Below are 23,764 nucleotides of genomic sequence, written 5' to 3'. Positions count from 1 at the left end.
AGGGCCACATCCCGTTTGTTTTTAACCAATTTCGCCTGCTTTGAACTGGACACCTGGCTCACGAACGAATGCAATTTACTTTCAACCGGTGCCTCATACGTTTACCCGGCCAGATTAATCGAATCCCCTTAATGGCAGCAGTAAATGCTCGCAGAGCGCGCAGCCACAGATTGACAGAATTGACTCAAGGGGAAGAGTGTACGAGAAAGAGAAAGCTATGCGTCTTGCTACAATATGTCATTTTTTGAATATAGTAACGTTTAAATGTTGAGTTTTGGGATTTTTTTCCACCAAGGCGTGACCGTTTTTGGTGATGGTCTAGTAGATTGCAGTCCGTGGTTGAGACGAGTGTTCCGCTTGATCAAGTCTTGAAGAAACCAGCAGCGTTTTACAACTCGCTTATACAGTGAGTAGACACCAGCCGCCGTTCTTTGCTAACCGGGCTAGTACAGGGATTTCTCAACCATATCTGCCATAGAACTACACAGCTGATTCAAATAACCAACTTGTCTTCAAGCTTTGATGATTTGAATCAGCTGTGTAGTTACAGGGCAAAAGAACATAACGTGCACCCGGAGGGCCCCAGGGCCGAGTTTGGGAAACCCTGGTCTACTAGGCCTATCCTACTGTTAAGATTATAATATTTTGTTATTCGCGGTAGGCTATATACAATCTTTAATGCATATGTGCACGTTCTGTTAATTTAAAGGCAAATGGCTAAATTTCAAAACAATATCTCAATGTAATAAGCATATGAATTGGTCAATTCAATTATTCCAAAGTCAACATCCTGTAGACCTACGTATAAAATGTGTGCAAAAAAGTAAATAGGCGAAGCAATGACAAGTCACGTTTTGTATTCATAATTGTAGCCTACACCAAACGAAATCAAATAACACATGTGGCGGCCTCACAAGAAGAGTTGACACTGCCAAAGTAAATAATGAGTATTAGGACTTTTCCACAACAGTATTCACCTATTACACTGTCTTCATTTATATCCATTGATAAATGGTAACGCTCTGATTCAGCTTTGCATGTAGTACCTTGAACTCCTCAGATGGAGACTGAAACACATGACTGTCCTCATATAAAACTAAGAATGTAATGTTTGTTGAAGAAGTAAGATATCAACAATCTGTCTAAATGATCATTTACCTCATGTGTATGTATTAAGGAAATAAGATGTGCCATCTCAAACATACTAAAATATCAATACAATATGAATGTGTCCATTAAAATCATCAAATTCACTCTGATTGACATAATTACTTTTCTAATCAAAAGGTTTTATCCACTTTTGAACACGTGTTATTGTCTGCCACCCTCTTTAGTGTAATTGTCCATTGGGCCCTTTGCCAGACAGTTAAAAATAAATTAAAACACTCATTGGTGTTATTACTAAGGATTTGTACTGGTGTTTATTGTTTACCCATTCTGTCTCCTGTGGGATTCTAGATTGAGGAGAGAGAGTACAGCATGCAATGGCTCACACTGTCTGTTGATGAATACAGACAATAAACGCATCCAAATTTAAGTTTTCTGCCTATGGTCACCATGAAGGGAGTTATATTTACCATTAGTTCACACGACAGGTAATTGTGTGTAGTATGTATTAGGAGTTTCTGACTTGTTGTGAATAAAAGTCTGAGTGTGATGATGTAGTTCAACGTTGTGGGTCTGATTCCCAGGTGGGACCAATATGGGAAGAAGTGCAAAAATGTATATACTCACTACTGTGAGGCCCTCTGGATAAGAGTGAATGCTAAATTACTAAAACATATTTTTTGTATTTTTATGGATAGGCATTTACAATAGTAAAACATATTACTTCTTGAGTTTCTATTGTTAGTATAAAACAGGAAGACAACAAGAAGTGTCATAGTACACCACACCTAAAATATGTACGCTATTTAGACCATTGTGTTATTGTGGCGTTAGTGCTCCATTCTCCTTTCCTTCCCCACGCCCCTCCCATATCCTCTCCCCCTCGATCGGACCCTGTTTCCCAGATAGTCTTTCAGTGAAAACAAACACATACAAATCTATTTGTCGTTTAAGATTAACATCTTCCACTCTGCGGCAGTTTCTTAAAGACTGATATGTTTTGGTTGGCATACAGCAATAGTGATTGAAGAATGATGAGAGGATTGTTGTTTAAGAAGAACGCCTATATTTTCCATAGAGCGGGGGAAATAACTTGAATCGGGCCAGGATGTAGGATGGTTTTATTTCACAAAACAAGTGCTGGACACAACCCAGCCCAGAGTCTTTGGCTGCAGAGCTTGAATGTCATGTTCAACAGTGGACTGTTGACTTTGTCATGTTTCGTAACGCGACCGAACGGTCAAACTCAATACCCCCAGGAAAACCAGGAATTGTGGACAACGCTCACACTACTGAGTCACTCGTTGTCCGTGACATCAGATAGGCGTGTGCAATTGCCCCTTCGCTAAACCCGGCGTCTAAATGTTTCTGCAATCAACCGCAGCACTCCCAGTGGATAGCAACGGTCGTCGAGTTCAACACCTCGGAAATGTTCATGTTTAAATCCCATGAAAGCCAGTGAGGGCTATAAAACAGTTTTGCTTTGACTTTTTTTTTTTGTTGCTTTGATTGACTTCAGAGCCATTCAGCTAGCTACACTGTTACAGATTTTAACCAGGTTCCGGTGAAGCAATTGTAATGACAGTCCACCACAAGATACCCAAGAGTTTCTTGATCAGCCAGGGGTAGTTGTGTTGAATTTAGATGTATGTGTATTAGACACACCGTTTTTGAGATCATTGTGAAGGTATTTCGCCAGCGGTTGAATGGAATTGGGCATTCCGGGAAAATGTTGTCGGAGGTTGCAACAGTAACTAAGGGGGGCTGGACTTAGCGAAGGTTCGAGCCCGAGGTCCGGCGTGCTATTGACTGTGCTGCAAAAGCACAGACCAGGGTCTTTACAATATAGTTAATATACTGGCAAGTTTGTGTTAGTAGCCAACTAACGTTACCCGTGCGTACAAGCAACTGCTGTAATGCTATGCGGTTTGTAAGGCTGGCGACTGTGGCGTAGCTAACAAATGAACATAAAGTGTAACTTAATTTATTTAAAAAGTAATTACTTTATTACGTTGCTCAACATTTTCTTGACATTTGTCATAAAATACACTTTATAGTAAAAGCAATTTGTATCCACTGTAGGTTTTCTCTTTAACTCTAATCAAGAGCACCTGATACTAATAATTACCTGGTTGATAAGCTGAATCAGGTTAGTTACAAGTGGGGTTGGAGTGAAAACCTACAGGAAGTTAGCTCTCAGGAACAGGGTTGGAGAGCCCTGGTTTAAAGTGACTAGTGATCCATGTATTAATGTGATCAGTTACTGGGTCTCAATGTAGGCAGCAGCCTCTCTGAGTTAGTGATGGCTGTTTAGCAGTCTGATGGCTTTGAGATAGGGGCTGTTTTTCAGTCTCTCGGTCCCAGCTTTGATGCATCTGTACTGACCTCACCATACGGATGGTAGCGGTGTGAACAGGCAGTGGCTCGGGTGGTTGTTGTCCTTGATTAAAATGTTGTCCTTCCTATGGCATCGGGTGCTGTAGGCGTCATGGAGGGCAGGTAGTTTGCCCCTGGTGATCAAATCAAATCAAATGTATTTATATAGCCCTTTGTACATCAGCTGATATCTCCAGAGTGCTGTACAGAAACCCAGCCTAAAACCCCAAACAGCAAGCAATGCAGGTGTAGAAGCACGGTGGCTAGGAAAAACTCCCTAGAATGGACAAAACCTAGGAAGAAACCTAGAGAGGAACCAGGCTATGAGGGGTGGCCAGTCCTCTTCTGGCTGTGCCGGGTGGAGATTATAACAGAACATGGCCAAGATGTTAAAATGTTCATAAATGACCAGCATGGTCAAATAATAATAATCACAGTAGTTGTCGAGGGTGCAGCAAGTCAGCACCTAAGGAGTAAAAGTCAGTTGGCTTTTCATAGCTGATCATTAAGAGTATCTCTACCACTCCTGTTGTCTCTAGAGAGTTGAAAACAGCAGGTCTGGGACAGGTAGCATGTCCGGTGAACAGGTCAGGATTCCATAGCCGCAGGCAGAACAGTTGAAACTGGAGCAGCAGCACGGCCAGGTGGACTGGGGACAGCAAGGAGTCATCATGCCAGGTAGTCCTGAGACATGGTCCTAGGTCTCAGGTCCTCCGAGATTGAGAAAGAAAAAGAGAATTAGAGAGAGCATACTTAAATTCACACAGGACACCGGATAAGACAGGAGAAGTACTCCAGATATAACAAACTGACCCTATCCTCCCGACACATAAACTACTGCAGCATAAATACTGGAGGCTGAGACAGGAGGGGTCAGGAGACACTGTGGCCCCATCCGATGATACCTCCGGACAGGGCCAAACAGGAAGGATATAAACCCACCCACTTTGCCAATGCATAGCCCCCACACCACTAGAGGGATATCTTCAACCACCAACTTACCATCCTGAGACAAGGCTGAGTATTAGCCTGCAAAGATCTCCGCCACGGCACAACCCAAGGGGGGGCGCCAACCCAGACAGGAAGATCACATCAGTGACTCAACCCACTCAAGTGACGCACCCCTCCTAGGGACGCCATGAAAGAGCACCAGTAAGCCAGTAACTCAGCCCCTGTAATCGGGTTAGAGGCAGAGAATCCCAGTGGAAAGAGGGGAACCGGCCAGGCAGAGACAGCGAGGGAGGTTCGTTGCTCCAGAGCCTTTCCCATTCACCTTCACACTCCTGGGCCAGACTACACTCAATCCACTGAAGAGATGAGTCTTCAGTAAAGACTTAACGGTTGAGACCGAGTCTGCGTCTCTCACATGGGTTGGTAGACCATTCCATAAAAATGGAGCTCTATAGGAGAAAGCCCTGCCTCCAGCTGTTTGCTTAGAAATTCTAGGGACAATTAGGAGGCCTGCGTCTTGTGACCGTATCGTACGTGTAGGTATGTACGGCAGGACCAAATCAGAAAGATAGGTAGGAGCAAGCCCATGTAATGCTTTGTAGGTTAGCAGTAAAACCTTGAAATCAGCCCTTGCCTTAACAGGAAGCCAGTGCAGGGAGGCTAGCACTGGAGTAACGTGATCCAATTTTTTGTTTAGTCAGGATTCTAGTGGCCGTATTTAGCACTAACTGAAGTTTATTTAGTGCTTTATCCGGGTAGCCGGAAAGTAGAGCATTGTAGTAGTCTAACCTAGAAGTAAGAAAATAATTGATTAATTTTTCTGCATCATTTTTGGACAGAAAGTTTCTGATTTTGGAGAAAAGTTGTCCTTGAAACAGTCTTGATATGTTCGTCAAAAGAGAGATCAGGGTCCAGAGTAACGCCAAGGTCCTTTTAAAAGTTTAAAAGTAGAAAGTTTGCAGCCATCCACTTCCTTATGTCTGAAACACAGGCTTCTAGCGAGGGCAATTTTGGGGCTTCACCATGTTTCATTGAAATGTACAGCTGTGTGTCATCCGCATAGCAGTGAAAGTTAACATTAGGTTTCCGAATGACATCCCCAAGAGGTAAAATATATAGTGAAAACAATAGTGGTCTTAAAACGGAACCTTGAGGAACACTGAAATTTACAGTTGATTTGTCAGAGGACAAACCATTCACAGAGACAAACTGATTTCTTTCCGACAGATAAAATCTAAACCAGGTCAGAACTTGTCCGTGTAGACCAATTTGGGTTTCCAATCTCTCCAAAAGAATGTGGTGATCGATGGTATCAAACTCAGCACTAAGGTCTAGGAGCACGAGGACAGATACAGAGCCTCGGTCTGATGCCATTAAAAGGTAATTTACCACATTCACAAGTGCAGTCTCAGTACTATGATGGGGTCTAAAACCAGACAAAAGCATTTCGTATACATTGTTTGTCTTCAGGAAGGCAGTGAGTTTCTGCGCAACAGCTTTTTCTAAAAATTTTGAGAGGAATGGAAGATTCGATATAGGCTGATTTCTGGGTCAAGGTTTGGCTTTTTCAAGAGAGGCTTGGTGATGCGTTGTGCAGACCGCACAAACCTCTGGAGAGCCTTGCGGTTGAGGGCGGTGCAGTTTGCTGTGATACAGCTTGACAGGATGCTCTCGATTGTGCATCTGTAGAAGTTTGTCAGGGTTTGGGTGATGAGACAAATTTCTTCAGCCTTCTAAGGTTGAAGATGCGCTGTTGTGCCTTCTTCACCACCCTGTCTGTGGAGGTGGACCATTTCAGTTTGTCTGTGATGTGTACGCCGAGGAACTTAAAACTTTCCACCTTCTTCACTGCTGTCCCTTCGATGTGGATATGGGGGTGCTCCCTCTGCTGTTTCCTGAAGTCCACGATCTTCTCTTTTGTTTTGTTGACGTTGAGTGAGAGGTTATTTTCCTGACACCACACTCCGAGTGCTCTCACCTCCTCCCTGTAGGCTGTCTCGTCGTTGTTGGTAATCAAGCATACTACTGTTGTCGTCTGCAAACTTGATGATTGAGTTGGAATCGTGCATGGCCACGCAGTCGTGTGTGAACAGGGAGTACAGGAGGGGGCTGAACACGCACCCTTGTTGGGGCCCCTGTGTTGAGGTTCAGCGAAGTGGAGATGTTGTTTCCTACCTTCACCACCTGTGGGGCGGCCCGTCAAATTCCAGGACCCAATTGCACAGGGTGGGGTTGAGACCCAGGACCTCCAGCTTGATGATGAGCTTGAAGGGTACTATGGTATTGAATGCTGAGCTGTCATCAATGAACAGCATTCTTACATAGGTATTCCTCTTGTCCAGATGGGATAGGGCAGTGTGCAGTGTGAAGGCGATTGCATCGTCTGTGGACCTGTTGGGGCAGTATGCAAACTGAAGTGGGTCTAGGATGGCCGGTAAGATGGAGGTGATATGATCCTTGACTAGTCTCTCAATGCACTTCATGATGACAGAAGTGAGTGCTAGTCATTTAGTTCACTTATCTTTGCCTTCTTGGGTTCAGGAACAATGCTGTGACTGTGGCCCTGTATTATCCTCAAAGCGGGCAAAGAAGGTGTTTAGTTTGTCTGGAAGCGTGATGTCGGTGTCCGTCACTACAGACTGGGGTTCAATCCCAGACTGTGTCACAGCTGGCCGGGAGTCCCGTAGGGCGGTGCACAATTGGCCCAGCTTCGCCCGGTTTGGCCGGGGGTTTTTCTTGGCTCAATGTGCTCTAGCAAATCCTAACTTCAGTCATCAGTTGAATGGTTTTTCCTCCTACACATTGATGCGTCTGGCTTCCGGGTTAAGCGAGCAGGTTTTAAGAAGCACCGCGGCTTGGCGTGTCATGTTTCAGAGGATGCATGACTCGACCTTAGCCTCTCCCGAGCCCGTTGGTGAGTTGCAGAAATGAGACAAGATCGTACCTACCAATTGGATATCACAAGGAAAAAAAACAACCTAGTTTGTATAATTTTGTATTAATTATTGTGTAGTTTGTATAACTTCTTCGGCATGATATACTCCTCTGTTTATATTCACATTTACTATCAGGCAGAATACACAGGAAAAACGTGAACTTCTTTTCTTTTTCGGATCTGCCTTGGAGTTTCCAGTTACTATATACACTTTCCACTTTCCGAGTTTTCCAAACCGTAGGAACAACTTTTGCCTTCAGAACAGCCTCATTTCGACGGGCAAGGACACTACAAGATGTCAAAAGCGTTCGACAGGGATGCTGCTTCCCACAGTTCCGTCAAGTCGGATGGATGTCCTTTGGGTGGTGGACCATTCTTGATACACACAGGAAACTGTTGACTGAAAAAACCCAGGCTGGCATCTACTACCATACCCTGTTCAAAGGCACTTAAGTATTTTCTTGCCCATTCACCCTCTGAATGGCACACATACACAATCCATGTCTCAAATCTTAAAAATCCTTATTTAGCATGTCTCCTCCCCTTCATCTACACTGATTGAAGTGGATTGAACAAGTGACATCAATATAAGGGATTATAGCTTTCACCTGGTCAGTCTATGTCATTGAAAGAGCAGGTGTTCTCAATGCTTTGTATACTCTGTGTATAGTGGGAGAGCAGTCTGTTTCATGGAAGCTCAGAGTTCAAACTTCAAGAATGTAACATAATATTTAGACGGGACAATGGGCTCAAATTCAGCAAATGATATGTTGAGACCTAGAAGAATAGATAAGCTACTATGAATACATATACAATACACAGGCAATGGTGGGGATCGCAGTACCAGACTCTGGACTTATACCACTTATATATGTTTCGGTTTGTAAGCACACCCTACTTAATGGCAGCGGGCCAGCTTAAGGGTGATGTTCAGTGGGGTTAACTCTTCTCTCATGTTTTTCTAGGGATGAACAGCATGGCAACCTCCCACATTCTCTTCATCTGCCTTCTCCTCATCCTAACAGTTGTGTCGCAGGAGCCGCCAACTTCTGAACAAGGTACTTTTGATTAATGATGAACCAGACCAAACCAGAGGGGCTTTCCTTTCACTGGACAATCAATACAGACCTATCAGATTCCTAGAAGTACTTCCTATGCATGTATAGTTCGTAGTAAGGACAGTCTTGTATGTACAGTATGTAGTATTATATACACAGGGGAGAACCAGGATGAAAGTAACACTTCGTTTTTTCCCTAATTACTTAGATCGATAAAGCTAGAGACACCATATTTTATGACAAACAACTTACAGTATATATGTCCTCTACCATAAACAACTATAATTTCTTCTTTAGGGTAAATGAGTTTAAATTAAATGCACCAAGACCAGAACTACTGCAATGTTACTTTTGTAACCTCCAGCGGGGCGAGAGTAACACAGCCTTGGGGTGGAAGTGACAGCTTGTGAAAAGTGTGCAATATCTGTCTTATCCCCCATGTTTCTGGTTTGTAATGCTCATTACTTTCGACAAATGTACTACCAGACATCGTTTCATGTGTCGATTTGATTCATTCATGTTAAAGGTTAGAAGTGTATGAAAATGAACCTTGCGATAACATCTCAATGTTGCGCAATCATAACATTTTTGACGTACAATATCAATCAGACTAAAAGGAATCACATAATGGCTGTGTTAACCATCATTTCCTAATCTCACTTTAATGGGAATGTAGAAAGAGATGTGTTTCACCATTTTAAATGACTATTCATGCATAGCCCTACCAATCAGGTATGCTCCAGCTGTCCTTGTCATGTGCACGCCTCGTGTCTTGATAGAATAAAACATTTTTATTTTCTTCACAAAATGGCAAACTCATCATGCTTATCACATTTCCATGGCTTGACACAAGGTAATTGACCCACATAATCATAAATATATGTATATATTTTTAACCACTAACTTGTTGATTTAAAGCTTGTGAGAAGTGGATCCATCCAGTCAATTTATTAAGGCATGATTCTAATGTCATATAATGTTCAAACATTCATTCACTTGTTGATATCTTGCTAACATTATAAAAGCAATAGGAACTGTGCTTAAACGGTTTATTCTATTTTATTCCAGGTTCATCAGTTAACATTGTTACTTTGGTCCCACCCCTTTCTCCTGCAACTTCTCCCAGGCTAACACCCAAGACTAGCTGGCATGACACTTGAAATCTATACTGTCATTTATCCACTAGATGTTTTAAGAAAGTGACATGTTTGGAACCTTAACAACCTCTCAATGTTGTTTTTCCTCATTTGAAGTGAAGTATTTAATAAATGGCCTCCCAAATAAGGGGGCGGCAGGGTCGCCTAGTGGTTAGAGCGTTGGACTTGTAACCGGAGCTGACAAGGTACAAATCTGTCGTTCTGCCCCTGAACAGGCAGTTAACCCACTGTTCCTAGGCCGTCATTGAAAATAAGAATTTGTTCTTAACTGACTTGCCTGGTTAAATAAAGGTAAAAAATAAAATAAAAAAAGAACATAGAGGCCAGTGGTTATTTAGAGAGAGTTACATGTTCAAGCTTCATCAATCCGCTGTCAGGGGAGTGCGCTTTGTCCCCCTCTCCATTAAAACAGCCATTTCCTATCTCCGTCCCTACTATTACCTAGCAGCTGTGCAAACACAACCCTCTCTTTCCCTTTGATTAAAGTCATGATGAATGTTTGGACTTTTCAGTCCTAACGTGAGAGAGTAATTCATGATAGTTTCCAAAAATAAATGTGTGTCTAAAATAAATATACAGCAAGCATTTATTTACCTGTTCTGTTTTGTCCAAGAAATGAAGTGAATTACATGTGCAATGTGCCATTTCCCCATTTATGGTAGAGGAAAGCTTGAGTGAAGGACATATGATATATATTGTACTTATGTGGGCACTTTAAAGCAGTAGCTGCAACCAAGGTATTCTCCTTCAATTGAACAGATTTAAAGCACTGATGTAAAACCTTGGATTATAAAAGCTTTTCTTTCTGTTTGTGTCTGCACCTCCCACCCATTTATCTCAGACAAAATGTGTCAATTATATTTTTGTCTGGGATCTTAAATTCTTTCAACTATTCTGACAGATTGAAGTAACACTTACTGGAAACAGAGGAACTTTGTCGAAGAAGCAGCACAGTCAAAGCCTACACAAATCAGACAAAACAGACTCACGGTAAGAGGGAAAGCCTCTGCTCAATCAGTCATCGCTAAAGAGCTCTAATATAAAGTGTATAATGTTACGTAACATGAAGAAACACTTATGAAAGTGTGACTTCACTCACCATAAAGGCCTGAACCACCTAGGAATAAAACTTCCTGCACTCAAACTTTGTTCATTCAACACTCTTGAATGAAGGGACCTCTAAATATCTAAACCGTTTCCCACAGTGCACTACTCACTGCTCCCACACTGCCCCTTCAGAATTCCTGGGAATCCAGTTCCTGGAAAGCACTCAATGTGCAGTGTGCCTAGTGCAACACTATGTGCCCATACGTGCATGCTTATTTAAAGAACATGTTCTAACATATTGTATTAGTCTGTATAATACACTAAACACAGTGCCATTGCATTATCATAAAACATGTTGCGTTTTCACAAATAACTGCTATATTCAATTATTTATGTAACATTTAAACCAGAGTGTGTAATTAAATCATTCATACTGTATATCTGTGATCTAGTCCTCTGAGAGTTGTTTAACTGTGTGCCAGACAGTTACAGTATGATGATACCCCCTGGTGTGTAGGGGAGAACCGGGACAAAGGTAACACATACATTTTCTCAGATAACTATGTCATTCTAACTTCTGCGTTAAGTCGGCATGTTCCTAAAGTGGAGGACGAGCTCCCTGTTAAAAAAACAGCCCAGCCCAACCATGTTTCACAGAGTTAAACAAAGTGGTTTTGAGCCATTGAAGGAGTAAAAAAAAACAGACCCGGAAGGGTTTTTCATTTGTAGAGTTTAAGGCAATAGCACCACCCCTTTCATCTGTATAGATGTGACTGTGTATATGGGATATGTCAGTGACATTGTCGAGAGATAATAGGGAATTTGCCTCTGTAAAGCATCCAGTTCTAGCACTCCTTGCATGTGTACTCTACAGGGAATTACATTAAAAGGTACATGTGCATTTAGAAGCCCCTTGATTAAAATAGACATTTCCTCCCACCGTACCTCCTATTTGACAGCAGCCGATCAAACACGACGCTCTCTTTCCTTTGATTAGTCAGGATGAATGTTTTGACATTTCAGTCCTAATGTGAGAGATTTTACGAGATAAATGAGCACGTTTTGTATCTTTATTAAAGGCAATTAAATGTACTCTGCACTGCAGGGATGTCAGGGTAAACGGGTTGCAATGGAAAAGAGTTCGCATTCCAGTGACTGGAAATACTAGAATAACTGGAACTCAAAAGTGTATGTTTTCTTGGAAAGTGTGTTTTGAAGTTAGAGCTTCAAACGCACGCACACACACACACCACTAGTCCCCGAATCCTAATCAGTCACAGGAAATGTACCTAGTATGAAACCCTTAAGCGTTGCCAGGTGTTGGATAGATTTCTCCTCTTAATTCTAAGGGCTTTCCTGGGAGGAAAGGATCTGGTAAACAGGTTATTTTTAACCTTTGCGCCCCCTTCCCCCCTTGTTGAGCTGCTAACCAAGCCAGTGGTATGCATCACTCCTCAGAAGAGCAATACACTGTTGAAGCTGCCATCTCCCTAGACGCCAGGGCCCTTCAATCAGCTGTTGTGCTGTCCCACTCATCGGTGTTGATGTGGCAGACTGACAGCTCTTGCCAGTGTCATTATGGGAGATGGTACTTATAAGTCACTCCTCAGGGCTGTGAACAGACAAGAGTGTTTACCTTAAGCGCCCCTCTCCCCGAGGACACATTAGTATGATAATTTAATATAGCACAGACAGACCAGGACAGCACTTACCTGTTATAAACAAGAGAGAATGATAATTTACCATTCCTACAGCTTATTTGTTGGTTCCTTTATAATCTCAATGAGCAGAAGGTAACAAGATAAGCAATATTACAGTGTTTTCATGTGTAGAGGTAGTAATTGGCTTCTGAGAAAATCATTCCAATTGAGCAATTTAATTAGGAATTTCATTGTCCGCTGTCATTTCCTGCAGAAACAGAAGATATCTGAACAGTAGTGTCCATTACTGTGAGTAGAGGTTTCACACCTTGTACTATGTAGTTCTGAGAACCGGTAACGGAGAGGATTTACCAGAAAGTCCCGTGGGCAGTATAGTCTGGCTGACCATTTGAAGGTCTACGGATACTTCCAGGAAAACACAGCTGTCCGCCCTGTGGCTATTACACATGAAGAGCAGCTCAGCCCCGTAAATGGTCTCTATATACAGCAACGGGCGTAGTTCAACTTGACTGGGTGTGTGTCATTTTAGGATAATTAAAAATGGGCGCAAAGTTCATGTTTAAGTTAGAGTTTTGACTGTTTGCAAGCCTTATAGACTGTGTGTGCTCACATCTCTCTTTCTCACGCTCTCCCTCTCAGCCCTGCCCCAGATCCGCCCCCAGATCACTGGCTGTGTCTCCCATGACATGAACACGTTCCGCTGCAGATGGAATGTCGGAACATTCCAGAACCTCACAGAGCCCAGAGACCTGCGGATGTTCTACTACATCAATAACAAGAAGTGAGAGAAAGAAGAGTTTGTTCACTGATAGGCCAATTAATTTTTCTTAAAATCGTTTGTAAGTTATTAGCCGTATGTGAGTCTCTTCCTCTTACCTACATGTCAGGTGCATGATGTTAGTCTTTCTTCCAATCAGCACAGTATTAAACCCCCCATGTTGTCTCCCATGCCTGCAGCATATCTCCCAAAGAGTGGAGTGAGTGTCCTAACTACATGGCTGACAGGATAGACGAGTGCTTCTTCAATGAAAGCTACACGAAGGTCTGGATAACCTACAGTGTCCAACTCCGCTCTGGAGATCAGGATAATCTCTATGACGAGGTCATCTTCACTGTGGAAGACATCGGTGAGCCTGGCCTCTGACCTCCTAAACCATAGTTACCTATACAGTGCTTTCAGAAAGTGTTCACAACCCCTTGACTTTTTCCGCTTTTTGTTGCGTTACAGCCTGAATTTTAAAAATGAAATACTGAATTTTATATATCACTATTATTAGACAAAATAAAGAAAAACCTTTGAATGAGTAGGTGTTCTAAAACTCTTGACTGGTTGTGTGTGTGTGTGTGTGTGTGTGTGTGTGTGTGTGTGTGTGTGTGTGTGTGTGTGTGTGTGTGTGTGTGTGTGTGTGTGTGTGTGTGTGTGTGTGTGTGTGTGTGTGTGTGTGTGTGTGTGTGTGTGTGGTGTGTGTGTGTATATATATATTTCAGAACACCTACTCGTTCAAGGGATTGGCTTTATTTTTTACTATTTTCTACATTGTAGAATAATAGTGAAGACATGAAAACCATGAAATAACACATTTGGAATCATGTAGTAACCCTTAAAAGTTAATATTTTTGTAGTAACCAAAAAACAAATCAAAATATCTTATGAGATTCTTCAAATAGCCACCCTTTGCCTTGGTGACAGCTTTGCACACTCTTGGCATTGAAGTCATAAACAGCTCAATGCTTGAAGCACAGCGACGAGCTGCTGGCAAAACGCACGAAAGTGCTGTTTGAATGAATGCTTACAAGCCTGCTGGTGCCTACCATCACTCAGTCAGACTGCTCTATCAAATCATAGACTTAATTATAACATAATAACACACAGAAATACTATCCTTAGTTTCCGGATTCGACCATATTAATGACCTATTTTCTCGAAAACAAGACGTTTATTCTTTCAGTGGAATACAGAACCGTTCTGTATTTTATCTAACGGGTGGCATCCATGAGTCTAAATATTCCTGTTACATTGCACAACTTTCAATGTTATGTCATAATTACGTAAAATTCTGGCAAATTAGGCAGCCCAAACTTTTTCATATACACTGACTCTGCGTGCAATGAACGCAAGAGAAGTGAGACAATTTCACCTGGTTAATATTGCCTGCTAACCTGGATTTCTTTTAGCAAAATATGCAGGTTTAAAAATATATACTTCTGTGTATTGATTTTAAGAAAGGCATTGATGTTTATGGTTAGGTACAGTCGTGCAACGATTGTGCTTTTTTCGCAAATGAGCTTTTGTTAAATCATCCCCCGTTTGGCGAAGTTGGCTGTCTTTGTTAGGAAGAAATAGTGTTCACAGAGTTCGCAAGGAGCCAGGTTAGCAGGCAATATTAACTAAATATGCAGGTTTAAAAATATATACTTGTGTATTGATTTTAAGAAAGGCATTGATGTTTATGGTTAGGTACACATTGGAGCAAGACAGTCCTTTTTCGCGAATACGCACCGCATCGATTATATGCAACGCAGGACACGCTAGATAAACTAGTAATATCATCAACCATGTGTAGTTAACCAGTGATTATGATTGATTGATTGTTTTTTATAAGATAAGTTTAATGCTAGCTAGCAACTTACCTTGGCTTCTTACTGCATTTGCGTAACAGGCAGCCTCCTCGTGGAGTGCAATGTAATCAGGTGGTTAGAGCGTTGGACTAGTTAACTGTAAGGTTGGAAGATTGAATCCCCGAGCTGACAATGAACACATCTGTCATTCTGCCCCTGAACAAGGCAGTTAACCCACCGTTCCTAGGCCTTCATTGAAAATAAGAATGTGTTCTTAACTGACTTGCCTATTTAAATAAAGGATAAATAAATGTGTATAAAATAATAATAATAATAAAAATAAAAAATAAAAATAAAAAATCGGTGTCCAAAAATACTTGAAATTGGCCATTCCGATGAATCGACCTCTAGTTAAGACACTTGCCAGTTGGTCCGCACATGCTTTGAGTACACGTCCTGGTAATCCGTCTGGCCCCACGGCTTTGTGAATGTTGACCTGTTTGTGAATGTCGACTGGATTTCCCTTTGTAGTCCGTAATAGTTTTTAAACCCTGCCACATCTGACGAGAGTCAGAGCCGGTGTAGTGGGATTCAGTCTTAATCCTGTATTGAAGCTTTGCATGTTTGATGGTTCGTCTGAGGGCGTTGCGGGATTTCTTATAAGCATCTGGATTAGTGTCCCGTCTCCTTGAAAGTGGCAGCTCTAACTTGTACCTTGATGCGGATGTTGTCTGTAATCCAAGGCTTCTGGTTGGGATATGTACAGTACGTACAGTCACTGTGGGGACAATGTCGTCGATGCACTTATTGATGAAGCCGATGATTGAGGTGGTATACTCCTCAATGTCCTTGGATGAATCTTGGAACATATTCCAGTATTCCAGGCAAATAAAACAGTCCTGTAGCGTAGCATCCGCGACATCTGACCACTTCTGTATTGAGCGAGTCACTGTTACTTCCTGAGCGAGTCACTGTTATTGTTGCTTGTAAGCAGGAATCACGAGGATAGAATTATGGTCAGATGTGCCAAATGGAGGGCGAAGGAGAGCTTTGTATGCGTCTCTGTGTGTGGAGAAAGGTGGTCTAGAGTTTCTAGAGTTTTCTCCATCTTTTCTTCACGCAAATGACGGGGATTTGGGCCTGTTCCCAAGAAAGCAGTATATCCTTTGTGACTCGTTAAAGAAAAAAATCTTTGTCTAGTTCGAGGTGAGTAATCGCTGTTCTGATGTCCAGAAGTTATTTTCAGTCATAAGAGACGGTAGCAGCAACATTATGTACAAAATATTATATTATTATTATTATTATTATTATGTACAAAATAGGTTACAAACAACGCAAAAAACAAACAAAATAGCACAGTTGGTTAGGAGCCCGTAAAACGGCAGCCATCCCCTCCGGCGCCATTCTTAAGATCTTGGCTTGCATTTAGACTCAAAGTGATCTTGACTCAGAAAAGGTTGGTGACTACTGATCTATGCTAATTGAAGTAGATTTAACAAGTGACATCAATGAGGGATCATTGCTTTCACCTGGATTCCCCTGGCTTCCTATGTTATGGAAAGAGCAGGTGTTCTTAATGATTTGTTGCTGACAGGTGTATGAAATCGAGCACACAGCCATGCAATCTCCATAGACAAACATTGGCAGTATATTGGCCTTACTGAAGAACTTGTGACTTTTAGCGTGGCACCGTCCTAGGATGCCACCTTTCCAACAAGTCAATTCATAAAATTTCTGCTCTGCGAGAGCTGCCCCAGTCAACCGTAAGTGCTGTGCTGTTATTGTGAAGTGGAACATCTAGGGCCAACAATGGCTCAGCCGTGATGTGGTAGGCCACACAAGCTCACAGAACAGGACCGCTGAGTGCTGTGCATAGAGTGTAAAAATTGTCTGTCCTCGGTTGCAACACTCACTACGGAATTCCAAACTGCCTCTGGAAGCAACGTCAGCACAATAACTGTTCTTTGGGAGCTTCGTAAAATGGGTTTCCATGGCCGAGCAGCTGCACACAAGCCTAAGATCACCATGCGCAATCCCAGGTGTCGGCTGAAGTGGTGTAAAGCTTTCTGCCATTGGACTCTGGAGCAGTGGAAACGCATTCTCTGGAGTGATGAATCACGCTTCACCATCTGGCTGTCAGACGAATCTGGGTTTGGCGGATGCCAGAAGAACGCTAACCTGCCCGAATGCATTGTGCCAACTGTAAAGTTTGGTGGAGGAGGAGTAATAGTATGGGCTGCTTTTCATGGTTCAGGCCCCTTAGTTCCAGTGAAGGAACAACTTAACTCTACAGCATACAATGACATTCTAGACGATTCTGTGCTTCCAAATTTGTGGCAACAGTTTGGTGTAGGCCCTTTCCTGTTTTAGCATGACAATGCCCCATGCACAAAGCGAGGTCCATACAGGAATGGTTTGTCGAGATCGGTGTGGAATAACTTTACTGCCCTGCACATAGCCCTGACCTCAACCCCATCAAACACCTTTGGGATGAATTGGAACGCTGACTGCGAGCCAGGCCTAATCGCCCGACCTCACTAATGCTCTTGTGGCTGAATAGAAGCAAGTCACTGCATCAATGTTTCAACATCTAGTGGAAACCCTTCCCAAAAGAGTAGAGGCTGTTATAGCAGCCAAGCGGGGACCAAATCCATATTAATGCCCATGATTTTGGAATGAGATGTTCGACGAGCTGGTGTCCACATACTTTTGGTCATGCAGTGTGTATGTACAGTATATACAGTATATTGCCTAGTTGTGTAGATATATTGAATTTTGTATGTGCCATTCAGCATTTGAAGTGATGAACCAACTAATGTTTTCCAGTGGAACCAGACCCTCCAATAGCGCTGAACTGGACCCTGCTGAATGTGGGTCTAACCGGGAGCCACTTTGACATCATGGTGAGCTGGGAGCCGCCACACTCTGCAGACGTGTCTACGGGCTGGATGACGCTACAATACGAGGTGCAGTACCGTGAGGTCAATTCAACACTGTGGAGGATGGTGAGTCTACACCCTAGCAGTTAGCTGACCAGTGGTGGCTTTTCTGCATGATAAATTAGCGAGACATTCTACTGCACTGATGGATAAAGTTACACAAGCATTTCACTGCACCTGCCAAAAGACCTGGAAATCTGTGTATGCATTCAATTAACTTTGATTTGATTACCCTTCCATGAGGACTCTGACTCTTTTGGTGAAACTGTTGCAGATCCCACCATTGTGACATTTCAGAATCTTTACATAGGGCTCTATTCAATCCGTATCGAGGAAGTTCAGCATTACAGCATGGTTTAAATTCCTGCGTTAGCGGAGACTGCATTCACGGTAAACGGTGTATATTGTCAGCTAAATCCTAAATGACCTTACCATTTCTATCACGCAATCTGCAACGCTTCAGCGATACAGATTGAATAGATTCCTAAATGTAGTTTTCAGTGCTCATATACACCTTCATCTGGACAGACCTGCTAAGACTGCTGTCCATGTAATTTTGACATGACCAAGTTTTACTGCACTATTTTAAAAGTACCTAATAATCAAGTCTTACGCCTCCTTCTCCCATGTTGTAATTTAGAACAGACAGCCTCTTTTCCACTCTGGCCTCATTCTCGCCCTTTTATGTTATCTCCCTCCATGCAAGGGAACATGAGTCTAATCTTGGGGGTAATCTACCAAAGTGACATACCAAGGCTCTACTGCTTTCGTTGATTCAGGTCCTTATATGGATGAAGCATGCCGGTGTAAGTTGTCTTGCCTGCTGTGTGGGTGCTATTCACCAACTTACTGGTGTGAAACCTCTCTGTTTTGACTGCACCCTCTAGGTGAACCTTGAGAAGGGGAGGCAGCGGTCGCTGTACGGGCTGCGCACCAACACAGATCACGAGGTCAGGGTGAGGTGCAAGACGCTGGCATCCCGTAATTTTGGGGAATTCAGCGACCCCATAGTCATACACATCCCCACTAAAGGTACTGACATGTATAGTTTTTATATACTGACATATAGAATGTAGCATGTTATAATATGATGTCTCTGTTTTGAATCATATTAATTGCCTTCTATATCCGTGTGCTCAGAGTCCCGATTTCCAGCTACTGTCCTGCTTGTCTTTGCTGCCTTGGGTTTAGCAGTCATCCTATTACTGGTCATCTATTCCCAGCAACAGAAGTAAGATATTTACTTTTCCCTGTTACTCTGTCTTAAAATAATATGTTCAACCTCTTCAGATAAATATGAAGTCTTATGCAACATGTGTGCCTGTTAATAACTATTCCTCTATCTTCAAGGTTGATGTTGATTCTCCTGCCTCCAATTCCTGGTCCCAAAATCAAAGGAATCGACCCTGAGCTCTTCAAGGTATTAATTTGACAAAAAAAAAAAAATTTAAACGGGGAGACAATATGAAGTACCAGCGAGGTTGTAATAGATGTATGTTTCCCCTTTAAACTAACTCTGAGGTATTATGTCTTTGTCCATAGAAAGGTAAGTTGGCTGAGCTGACCTCCATCCTGGGCGACCACCCTGACCTGAGGCCAGAGCTGTACGGTGAAGACCCCTGGGTGGAGTTCATCGAGCTGGACATGGAGGAGCCCAACGACAGGCTGACTGAGCTGGACACACAGTGCTTGATGGACCGCTCGCCCTCCTCAGACTGTCCCCCTCTCACCATTGGCTTCGGAGATGACGACTCTGGCCGGGCCAGCTGCTGTGACCCTGATCTGCCTGAACCAGAGGCCTTCCCCTTCCATCCCCTCCTCTCCAACACCAGCCCCAGCCTGGAGCCCTCTGGTGCCAGCACTGAGGCCAGCTCCCCAGTCCAGACCCCCACCACAGGGATGACTCTCTGGGCTGTCCCTGGCAGGGAGGACCTCTATACCCAGGTGAGCGAGGTGAGACCCACTGGCGAAGTGCTGCTGATGCCTGAGGAGCAGAGCAAGGTTGAGAAGGATGCAGAGGAGAAGGCTAAGGAGGGAAAGGAGAAAGAGAAGCAGAGGAAGGAGTTTCAGCTACTGGTGGTGAATGCTGACGGGGGAGGTTACACCACAGAGTTAGACGCTGGGAAGATGAGTGCCAAACTCCCCACTTTGAGAGGCAGCCAGCCTGCTCCAACAGAGGATAGTAGGCTTGTGCAGGGACAGCCCTTTGGGGAGTACCAGAGCCTGTACTTTGAGGCTGAAATGCCCCCCATCCCACCTGCCTCGCCCGTCTCCCCACTGCTCCCTCTCTCTGTCTACACCATGGTGGAGGGTGTGGACAGGCAGAACAGCCTCCTTCTGAAGCCCAGCCCCCCACCTGCACCCCAGCCAGTCCTAACCAAGCTGCCCCTTCCTACACCTACACCAGAGGGGTACCTGACCCCTGACCTACTGGGAAATATTACACCATAACTCAGAGGTGTAGAGACTATGCTATTGCACACAGATCAGAGGTGGCATTGGAATTCAGTGACTATAAATCAAAGAGTAGGTTGCCAAATGGTATACCTCCAAAAATGAGGGGGGTTCCCCTGCCTGCCCCACCTCTTATCATTCCTTCTCCCAACATGACCGCTACAGACATTTTGAGGTTTGGTAAGAAGGATGGGGAGGTCAGGAGAGGGGTTTGTTCTTCAAGGTCTGAACTGATGTGCCACACCTGTCTGCTAACACCTTAACTGTGAAAACAAAGGATATAGAAGGACAAGAAGGGATTATGGTCTCTCATAGGAGCTGGCCGTATGAAATATCTTAACATATTACTAATATTTTTGAAGAACATTATCTATAAGTGACTTTAATTGCCAACACAAGATACATATAGTTAAATTAGTGGTGTTGATAACAATCATTTACAATAATCCCAATTATTGGTTCTTACAACTGAAAAGTATTTACAGATCGGAATATTGTCAAAAGGGAAACATTTGGTAAACAAGTGGGAATACACCATCTGTGTTCTGCCGATTGACTTTGGCTTCTCAACCAGTCTATAAGAGTAGGTCATTGTGTTGTTTTTCCATATATACACAAATGTGTTTTATCAAAAATTATATATATTTTTTCTGCTTACTATGATGTACGCTTACAAAAAGGGGACTATGAAATAAGTGTCAGATGATCTTTCTGGGGAACTGGAAATGGTAATGGTCCTTCACTGTACAGATATAATGTTATAAATAAACATATTTCACATTAAAACTACTGATTCCATTCATTTCATGTAGTACTAATGCTTTGAATTGTAGCCATTGGACTAGGCTCCATTTGATTTCACAGCGTCAAATGAATCTAAGATCCGTAGAATTTAAATGAATTTTAAAGTAGCCACCCATCAGGATTGTGTTATCTTTAGTGATAGAGGGAGAGAGACCAGTCATGAGCAGATGAACATGAATGACAGACCTCATTCACCTGCACACCCTAATTGACAAACAAACAAACCAAAACAAGGGCAAAGTCTTCTCATGCTTTGTTGATTACAAAAAAGCCTTCAACTCAATTTTATTTGCTATACAAATTGATGGAAAGTGGTGTTGGGGGATAAACATACGACATTATAAAATCCATGTCCACAAACAAGTCTGCGGGGTTAATATTTTTTTCACAGGGCTGTGGGGTGAGACAGGGATGCAGCTTAAGCCCCACCCTCTTCAACATATATATCAACGAATTGGCGAGGGCACTAGAACAGTCTGCAGCCCCCGGCCTCACCCTACTAGAATCTGAAGTCTAATGTCTACTGTTTGCTGATGATCTGGTGCTTCTGTCACCAACCAGTTAGGGCCTACAGCAGCACCTAGATCTTCTGCACAGATTCTGCCAGATCTGGGCCCTGACAGTAAATCTCAGTAAGACCAAAATAATGGTGTTCCAAAAAAGGTCCAGTCGCCAGGACCACAAATACAAATGACATCTAGACGCCGTTGCCCTAGAGCACACGAAAAACGATACATACCTCGGCTTAAAGATCAGCGCCACAAGTAACTTCCACAAAGCTGCGAACGATCGATCTGAGAGACAAGGAAAGAAGGGCCATCTATGCCATCAAAAGGAACATAAAATTCGACATACCAATAAGGATCTGGCTAAAAAATACTTGAATCAGTTATAGAACCCATTGCCCTTTTTTCATTGTGAGGTCTGGGGTCCGCTCACCAACCAAGAATTCACAAAATGGGACAAACACCAAATTGAGACTGCATGCAGAATTCTGCAACAATATCCCCAGTGTACAATGCAAAACACCAAATAATGCATGCAGAACAGAATTACCCTCTAATTATCAAAATCCAGAAAAGAGCCATTAAATTATACAACCACTTAAAAGGAAGTGATTCCTAAACCTTCCACAACAAAGCCATCACTTACTGGTCCTGGGGCTCTGTTCACAAACACGAACAGACCCCACAGAGCCCCAGGACAGCAACACAATTAGACACAACCAAATCATAAGAAAACATTGGAAAGAATTATCAAAAACAGCCAACTAGAATGTTATTTGACCCTAAACAGAGAGTACACAGTGGCAGAATACCTGACCAAACTTAAGGAAAGCTTTGACTATGTACAGACTCAGTGAGCATAGCCTTGCTATTGATTGATATTGATAGGCCGCCGTAGGCAGCCCTGGCTCTCAAGAGAAGACAGGCTGTGTGCACACTGCCCACAAAATGGTGGAAACTGAGCTGCTCTTCCTAACCTCCTGCAAATGTATGACCATATTGGAGACACATATTTCCCTCAAATTACACAGATCCACAAAGAATTCGAAAACAAACCCATTTTCGAAAAATTCCATATCTACTGGGTGAAATGTTGCCACAAGAAAATGGCAACCAGCGAAGAACAAACACCATTGTAAATACAACCCATATGTATGTTTATTTATTTAACCATTTGCACCTTGTTACAACACTGTATACATACATAATATGACATTTGAAATGTCTTTATTCCTTTGGAACTTCTGTGAGTGTAATGTTTACTATTAATTTTTATAGTTTATTTCACTTTTGTTTATTATCTACTTCACCTGCTTTGGCAATGTTAACATATGTTTCCCATGCCAATAAAGCCCCGTGAATTGAATTGAATTGATAGCTCTTTGGTCTGGTGTGAATAGTCAACAAAGTGACCAATACTAGGAATGTTGGTATTTACATTAGTACTTTTACCAAAGTCCAGTTCCAATCAAACATGAACTTGTATTGGAGCTGTCCTTCTCAAAGTAAGGTAAATAGGCCTCAATGATAAACGCTATTTTAAAAACTAGTTTAAAAACTATATTTACAGTCTGTGTCTCCCTCTGGTGGTACTGTAATGTAACATCAGTTCACCTGAATATGTCCTGCAGAGAGAGGTCTAGAAGTGAGGGGACTACAGCAGCAGTGTGAGCTGAGGGAATAGTCTCATCTGTTAGATACAGTACTTCATCTATTGTCTAATTCTAAGCTGTCTTGAAAAGGTTGGAATAAAATTAAATGTTAACACTCTGCTTTTCAGCTTTGAATTATCCTCTGTAAGATAGTGTCAGATGTGACAAAAGCATCATGAGAAGACCGTAGAGGTGAGGGCAGAAGGATTAAATGAACTGAATCGAACAATTATATTCTTGCATAATTAAATAGTTTGGATTTAAAATTGACATGACAAAACAGAGAAACAAAATGTGTTGCCTCTGCTTCCCCCTTTTGGCCGGGTGTCGTCAGGAGCGGGTGGCTGAGGTTCAGAGGCTGGTGGCAGAGATTGTTGCTGTGGGACAGAAACACCAGAGGGAGCTCAAGATTGTGACAGCAGCACAGGAGAGAGGTGGAAAGCGCTCACAGAGCAAACATAAACACATATTACACAAACACACTGAGTGACTGATAGTGATCCTCATTTCTGCTCATGGAGAGCTGCAATGTTTCATGTTTGTATCCCAGCTTAGTGC

General features: G+C 42.7%; 1 protein-coding gene across 4 annotated transcripts; it reads left to right on the top strand.

Moving 5' to 3' along the window:
• Positions 1-132: 132 nt before the first annotated feature.
• Positions 133-21,030, top strand: ghrb (growth hormone receptor b). 4 transcript variants are annotated; one of them, XM_035772406.2, is made up of 9 exons: positions 134-406; positions 8,335-8,427; positions 12,932-13,073; positions 13,250-13,419; positions 17,678-17,856; positions 18,678-18,822; positions 18,931-19,021; positions 19,141-19,210; positions 19,333-21,030. In XM_035772406.2, the coding sequence occupies exons 2-9, from the start codon at positions 8,337-8,339 to the stop codon at positions 20,239-20,241; spliced, it is 1,797 nt and encodes a 598-aa protein (XP_035628299.1). In that variant the 5' UTR covers positions 134-406; positions 8,335-8,336; the 3' UTR covers positions 20,242-21,030. The 4 variants fall into 4 exon arrangements, with proteins under 4 accessions (XP_052377237.1, XP_035628299.1, XP_035628298.1 ...); XM_035772405.2 differs by lacking the exon at positions 134-406 and adding an exon at positions 2,003-7,814; XM_035772408.2 differs by lacking the exon at positions 134-406 and adding an exon at positions 10,486-10,574.
• Positions 21,031-23,764: the final 2,734 nt, after the last annotated feature.

Source organism: Oncorhynchus keta, chromosome 6, assembly GCF_023373465.1.
Source record: "Oncorhynchus keta strain PuntledgeMale-10-30-2019 chromosome 6, Oket_V2, whole genome shotgun sequence".
In the NCBI taxonomy this organism is placed as follows: Eukaryota; Metazoa; Chordata; class Actinopteri; order Salmoniformes; family Salmonidae; genus Oncorhynchus; species Oncorhynchus keta.
The sequence above is the reverse complement of the archived record's forward strand: the minus strand, read 5'-3'. Positions and strand labels throughout refer to the sequence as shown.

Excerpts from the sequence above, each read along its gene's own strand:
- ghrb (XM_035772405.2), top strand. The coding sequence starts at position 7,721 with ATGTCCTTTGGGTGGTGGACCATTCTTGATACACACAGGAAACTGTTG. Across the intron at positions 13,074-13,249 it reads TACTACATCAATAACAAGAA|CATATCTCCCAAAGAGTGGA; the intron begins GTGAGAGAAAGA and ends CCATGCCTGCAG. Across the intron at positions 19,211-19,332 it reads TCGACCCTGAGCTCTTCAAG|AAAGGTAAGTTGGCTGAGCT; the intron begins GTATTAATTTGA and ends CTTTGTCCATAG.